The 7,675-nt window shown below is 34.4% G+C and overlaps 1 protein-coding gene across 2 annotated transcripts; it reads right to left on the bottom strand.

Moving 5' to 3' along the window:
* Positions 1-3,022: 3,022 nt before the first annotated feature.
* Positions 3,023-5,523, bottom strand: LOC142531366 (pentatricopeptide repeat-containing protein At3g60050-like). Of its 2 annotated transcripts, XM_075637468.1 has the most exons (2): positions 3,894-5,523; positions 3,023-3,788 (listed from the first exon to the last, which is right to left on the bottom strand). In XM_075637468.1, the coding sequence occupies exons 1-2, from the start codon at positions 4,975-4,977 to the stop codon at positions 3,481-3,483; spliced, it is 1,392 nt and encodes a 463-aa protein (XP_075493583.1). In that variant the 5' UTR covers positions 4,978-5,523; the 3' UTR covers positions 3,023-3,480. The 2 variants fall into 2 exon arrangements, with proteins under 2 accessions (XP_075493583.1, XP_075493582.1); XM_075637467.1 differs by having other exon boundaries at positions 3,027-5,523.
* Positions 5,524-7,675: the final 2,152 nt, after the last annotated feature.

Here is a 7,675-nt window from a genome sequence, read left to right as displayed (position 1 = left end):
AAGCTTATTAGTTACAAATTCACAAAAATTGTAATGTAATGTTTTGACCCCAATCTCTTGTCGAGTCCAGGATGACAATTTTCCTCAGGGTTCGAGGCTCCGTGGGAAAAACCCAAAATGGAGATAGGATCCTCAATTTTTTTCTGGTTCAGGTATTCGAGGATTTTTTAAAATATCCGAAGTAGTTCGGACAGATATGAAAATTTTATCCTCATCATCGACTCCGCCCTCGATAATAATATTAATAATAAAATAATAATATTATTAATATTAATAATATAATAATGTTATTTTAAAATAATAATACCACTAATAATAATAAGTTTTGGTTCAGGACTTACCCAATTAATTTTTTTGAAACGAGAATGTGCGTATTGATAGTGATTTGATCCTCATTGTTTCAAGTTCGGGGATTTTTTGAACCCGAAAAAGCGGGGATCGGGACGGATATGAGGGTGATGATAGAATTCGAGGACGGAGTTGACGATGACAAACCCGCTTCATTGCCATCCCCTAATCGAGTGTTTCAACGCCCCTCCTTGATTTGTATGAGATTATGCGGTGCCTAAGAATTGATCTTCAATTATGAGATATCAATTAGGTTCTCCTATAAATCTAAACGCCTTTTCTTTTGAGAAATTTTTTAAAAATAAAATTTTATGATATCAGCTTACATATAAATAAATCCAAATAGCTTTTTGACTTGTAAATTTCTGACCTTAAGATTCGCTTTGTTCAGGGAAGAGAAAAACAGCATAATTTTTTTAAAAAAATATATGGCATAATATCAACCAAGAACAAAGTCCTAAGATCGATTCACTTTAGTACAATTAATAACATTGATGACATGGACATTAAAAAAGCACAAAAATTGTTGTGAGACGGTCTCACGTGTCAATTTTGTGAGACAGATCTCCTATTTGGATCATTTATTAAAAGTATTACTTATTATTGTAAATATCAGAAAGGTTGACCCGCCTTAGGGATAAAAATTCGTAAAACCGTCTCACAAGATACATACTATAAAAAATGGCAAAAATCCTTTAGTGGGAAAACCCAGAACACAAAAACTCATGTTAGATCTCACATGTCAATTTTGTGAGACAAATCTTCAACTCAACCCAACCCAACCCATGAAAAACTACTATTTTTTACGTCAAAATATTATTATTCATTATAGTTATAGATCGGTTCAAACCGTCTCATGATTATAGAATCCTGAAACCGGTTGACTTACTCGTATTGAAAAGAGGTGTTCTATTTTTTTTTTTTACCAAAGAAAGAGGCGTTTTCATGCTACTAATTCTTTTAAAAATATATAAAAACAACTTCAGAATATGAAGTCAAAGCGTGATTAAGTAGTTTGCAATCCCATTTAATAATTTTATGAGAAAGTTTTTAACATTAAAATAACGATATATCGTTCACAATTCCAAAATCAAACAACATAGTTGCTCAAACAAACCAATCAGGGGAAGGAAAAAAAGCAACCCTTGCGACACTCAGGCTCCCTTTTGCCTTTTCAAGAATCTTGTAGCCAAACTTAATCAATACATGGAGAATCAGTAAAATCAATAATTTAAATAATAGGAATAAAAATTCTAAAAAAATTATCAACTCAAACATAGATTTTGTTCGATAAGACGGCTATGTTATTGAGGGTAACCCGTGAAACGGTGTTCAATTAGACCAGCACGCCGCTACCGATCTTCCCCCACGCTGTGAAGCGAGGCTAAATGGTTGTCGCAAAGTAACCGGTCGAATATGGATTAACAAGGTCGGTATCGATATTACGACACTGAGGCAGACATTTTTGACAAATAATATCCAATAAATCGTGGCAAAGAGTATTAGCTTACGCACATAACCACACAGGTCAACGAATAAAACCCACAAAAAAATAGTGGATGTCAAGTTAGAAAGTTGGGTGCAATTACTACGTCAAAAAAAAAAAAAAAAAAACTTTACAAGCAGTTCATTTTTTTAGAAACTAGAACGTATGGTAGTGGATGTTAATGTTGGAGAGATTATTTTCAAATTCCACGAGTTGGAACCAACCCGAGTAAATTTCGACGAAATTCGAATATAAAGATATGAATTGACTATGGTTCGACTCGATTTGACTCGACTCATCTCATTCCTTGATACAAGCAGAATAGCAACGATAAGTCCATAAAAATGAACAAGAAACACCCATGAGAGGCATAAAAAATGATGAATATGTAAACACTAAATAACAGGAACATATGACATATCAGTATGCTACCAAGAGTAGCATAAATGGCATACATTCAAAAGTCATCGATGTTATCCAACACAACTGAAAACAGTTGGTCAACTGGTTTGTTTCAAAAAACACATGATGCCTTCCAATGTCACAAAAGTGAGAAAAGTAGCAATTAAGGACTTGGCCACATGTTCCAAAGCTTCAAGTTGAAAAAAGCCATTGAAAAGCAAAATTATCAAGGTAAAAAACAGCAAACTAACCTAATAGATGGTGCTCCTAGCCACTTATGGAACAATAATGCAAAAGGAGTGCTGCTTCTTAATTACACCACTTTTCAACCACTTTGTATTGTAAGTTGTGCTACATAAAATCAGATTCTAGGGACGATGGAATGCTACAGAATCCATAGAATGTAAACAAGCACTCAACACAAAAGACCCAAGTAATTAACAAAGTTCAAGAGCAAGAGAAAATTGTCCCGTCCATTGTGTCAAAATGGGACCATATGAGATCAGAAAAGCAAAGGTGATGATTGAATTCTCTCAAAAAAATTTGCATCCCCAAAATGTAATTAAGTATTACATTCTCGTTGTTATTCCTCTTCCAAAAGATATTTTTTGATCATTTTCATACAACAACAGAATAATCTCTTTGTACTCAAGTTTTCATCAATTCCAGAACATACTCTAGATTATCATTATTATATAATCTAACCAAGTACAATATATTTCGAAATTTTAATATAACTCACAGCTAATCATTTTTCACACAAATATAACTTCACGTGCAAGTTAACAATTTACAGGACAAAATCTTACCATATACCAGTAAACAATTTTAAACTTATCATACAACAGTTTTTCTCCTAAATTTTTCTCCAGCACAACAGAAACGAAGACAAACATTATAGAAGTTTCCCCGCCATCCCACAAATGAGAACTAATGGAGGGAAGGGATCTGGTTGAATTCAAGTTAAAGGCGCTTTTTCGACACAAGTCTACGATAATGCTTGAACTTTTTGAACATTTTTTATGCAGCTACCAAATACAAATTAAGAAACCAGAAGAGCAGTATATTACCACCAATAATACACTAGAAGAGGAAAAAGCTGAATCTATCGAAAACGAAGTAGAGAATAAACTAGCTATTCATTGCATAATGAAGCATCGATTGCGGTACACCAATACGGAAATATTCAGAATAGCGTGATAAAAACAGGAAACTCCGCAGATCTTACATACTTCTTCATTTCTTTATCGTCTCCTAGATCTTCTAATTTTTGTCTGAAGGTGAACATACTGCCCCTTTGCCACCATCTGCCTTATAACTTCATGAGCTTGAGAGAGTTTTCCTGCATTTCGCAGATAACTAACTAACGTAGTGTATACCAGAAAATTGGGATTACAACCTTTAGACTCCATTTCCTTCAACATCAACCGAGCTTCCTCAAACTTCTTAGCCATGCAAAACCCACGGATCATGGAATTATAAGTAAAAACATTTGGCAATTGTCCCTTGCTAATCATCTCCTTGTACATCCCCTGAGCCTTTTCAAACTCGCCTGCCACGACATAACCCGTTATCATGACAGTGTAACAAACAACATCAGGAACACACCCATGCTTTGTCATTTCATCAAAGAAATATTGGCAAGCATCCAAATTACCAGCCCGACTGAGCCCATCTATCAATGAAGTGAAGTGGAGAACACTCGGATCGACACCAGCTTCCTTCATGAAATTCAAAAGCTTTAGTGCCGCCAATGGCTTGTCCCCTTTACCGAGAACATGGAGCTGGAGATTGAACGTATGGAAATCGGGTGAGAATCCACATCTACCCATTTCATCGAGCAATCTGTAAAACTGATCCAGCTTTCCCAACCTAAATTTTGTGCACATAAGAATGTTATATGTCATCACATCAGGAGAATGACCTTCAGCTAACATGGTCCGATATACCCACTCTATCAATCTGTATTCCTTTAATGTCAAAAGAGAATGCAGAATTGCATTGTACGAATGTTTAAACGGCCTATAATTAAAGGACTTCGACTTAATAAACCTCTCTACAACTTTTCTTGCTAATCCAGCCCTACCACAAGTACATATCAATAGGTTGAAGGTGCGAGCAGTAGTTGGGTATCCTTTCTCAATCATCTCATCCATTAACCTCCACATTGCCTTAAGTTCCTCAGACTCAGCAAAGATCTCCATCATCATATGGTAAGCACTTCCTGCATGCATGTAATTCTCTTGTTCACCAGACCACAAAAAGAATATATACCCAAGCTTCGCACACCTATTTTTGTTCTCATGATTAATCGTCTTCAAGATACCAAAAAGCACATCTCTCACTAGAGGACCCGAAACCCTCACCCCTAGATTACTAAGAGCAAGTTTCACATCAAATTTCGGACCATCTTGACCAAGAATTTCAAGAACTCTTTCACAATCAATTTTCACCTCATCAATTAAAGTCTCTACGAATGGAAAGTTCAGACGATAAAGGCCACCATAATCACGATTGTGACCAGAAGAACAATGTGGATCACATAAATTTGAAGTCTTTTGCTCCACATTGTGCACAACACTTGAACTTTTCCAAGGTTCATCAAGAAAATCCTCAATGCGCCCAAACCCATTTTCGACATTATTCCAATCAAACGTCTCAATGCATAAAGCACGCGAAATGACACAAACACTAGATAATCCCTTCAGAATTCTGGGACTCAAAAGAGCAACAGCGCACATGGCAAAAGTGTATCAAACTTCGTATACGCCCCATTATTCCAGTACCTCGTCAGCTCCCAGAAAAGCCCCCAAATTACAACAACTAACCCCAAGCTCAGAAATTTCCACTTTATGCAGTTCAATTAATCTAAAAATACCCATCAATACAAAACTGAGAAACATCAACCACTGTCTTCGAACAATAAACAGCCTTCATTTGTGCACAATGGCAATTACCGGGTAAAGTTGCGTTCAAAATTTTCTTCAGGAAAGGCCAAATCAAGGGTTTTCGAGTTTTGATAGAGTGGGCCAAGATTGCTGACCTGATAATGGACTTTGAGTTTCCTCAAATCAACTTTTAACGAAGTGATTAAACTTCTCTGCGGAAAATTGTCGCTGAACCGACAGAAAAACGCTGATTGAAGCTCTGTGTTCAATGGAGCAATTGAACTTCTACCGAGGAACCTGAGAACAGAACCCGATTGACGTGTGGGTGGCAATTGGTCCTCTTTATACAACACAACCCACACGTCATTCTAGGTTTTGGCCCCATTTTACAATTTTGGGACTGAACTTTACATGTAGTGCAGTTAAATTAATTTCCTATAATCTTTAAACTAGTAAATAGATATTAGGATAGTATTTTAGGTAAAAGAAAAAAATGAAGTAACAAAAAAAATACCAAATCAATATCTTTTATTTGTTTTTTTTTATTATCAAATCTTATTTTCTATCCTCTCATTTCTGACAAAATCGATCGGATGATGAACATTGAGCGTGAATTGTGAAACATGAGAGTTTTTTCTAATGAACTTGGATTTTAAGGGTAGAGTTGTTTGTTGTTTAGTTAAATGTGGATATATAAATTGTTTGTTGGAAAAAACTTGTGTGAGACGGTCTCACAAATCGTATTTTGTGAGATGAATCTCTTATTTGGGTCATCCATGAAAAAATATCACTTTTTATGCTAAGAGTATCACTTTTTATGCTAAGAGTATTACTTTTTTATTGTGAATATTAGTAGGGTTGACCCCCATCTCACAAGAGACCTACTCTTGTTTGTTTTATTTATTTGGTTTAGTTTGACAAATTAGATTCATCATATGATTATATATTTGTAGCTTAAGCGACACTCTACTCTTTTTAAATAGAGAGGTTTCAGCTTCGAGATCTTTTAAACCTTTTCACATACAAGAAAGATTAATCATATGAATCAAACTGTGGAAAATTATTTATGTTCATATTTTTATTGCATTTTTAATATTATGGTACTTATTATATCACTAATTGATTTTGTTACGTGTGATATTTGTTATTTTGAAAATAATATTTTTGAGAATATATTGGAGAATGAATGATTATTTGGTGAAGATATTAGAAAAATAAGACCTCAGGTAGTGGTTAATTATATGTATTTTGGGTTGGCGATTGTTTTTTTTTTTTTTTTGGGAACAAACTTTTAAATTTATTTATAACAAACGTGGTACATTGTTTATTACAAGGTTATTCATCCAAGAAGGAAAATCTCTAGGCTCCCAAAATAAGGACGTCGGGTGAGAAGAAGCAAAGCGCCAAGAGCATGAGCTATTTGATTTGTTGTTCGTCTTACATGTATGATCTCCACTCTGTCAGTCGTGTCCAATAAATTCTGAATCCCTCGTATGTTTCATATCCGAGTATCCTAGCCCTTCTGTCAGGTTGATGACTGCTTGCACCGCTAACAAAGAGTCTGAAGCTACTTGGTTAATCATCTTGTGATGTTGGATTGCTTTCTCAAATCTCTCCTTGATTGCTCTTACCTCTTCCATCTTTCACTGAAGTCGGCTTTAAAATTTGGTGTTATAGTGTTACTAGAAATATAATTGGGATAGTTAAAATTTAAATTATTATTATTTTTAAAAATTAAATGAAAACAAATAGTAGTGTCGTTTGTGATTTTAAAATTTCATAAACATATTTAGAAAACATAATCAATCAAAGTCTTATTTAGGAAAATATACAAGCTGTTAGAATCAGTAGAGTGTTTAGAAGAGGTTGAATAAACACTCCAAACATTTTCTTTCTTCTGCTTCTGAAATATGTGCATCAAATCTTTTTAGGAGTCAGAAGCTAATATTGAACTTTGAAAGTGCAGCGGACTACTTAAAAGTGTTGAAACAATCTACAACACTTGATGAAACTTAAAAACAATAGAAAAGAAAATTACGCAAGGTTTGTTTCTGGATGTTCAAGGACAAAACCTTCTACGTCTCCTCTTCTTCTGTTTTCATAAGGTATCACTAAAAGACTTTGATCAATACACACTTGTACAAACCCACTTCATTAGGACTTACTATTGGGTACTGAAACTCTTAGTATTACAATTCAACACTTTATAAAAATTGATTCTCGTAAAGACACTTTTCACATATTACAAACACTTCACAATTTTCAATAAGTAAATACAATGAAAATGTATTTGAACAAATGATAGTACATATGATCGTCTGAATCTGATAGAACTTTAAAGCGTGTGCTGTTTTGTATACTTTCAGTATGATAAGCTAGAAGGTGTTAATGATTTCGCAATTTCACAAAAAGTCAGTGTACGTGAACACATTATGAAGCCTTTTTATATACCATATTTAACGTTTGAATGAGAATGACTCTTTTTCCGTTATGAGTACTTGAATCCAAGAATATACTTGTTATTTGTTTTGTGTTCAAAATTGTATTGATC

This window comes from Primulina tabacum, chromosome 17, assembly GCF_025594145.1.
Source record: "Primulina tabacum isolate GXHZ01 chromosome 17, ASM2559414v2, whole genome shotgun sequence".
Lineage (NCBI taxonomy): Eukaryota > Viridiplantae > Streptophyta > Magnoliopsida > Lamiales > Gesneriaceae > Primulina > Primulina tabacum.
Note: the sequence above shows the minus strand (reverse complement) of the source record. Positions and strands in the feature narration are given on the sequence as shown.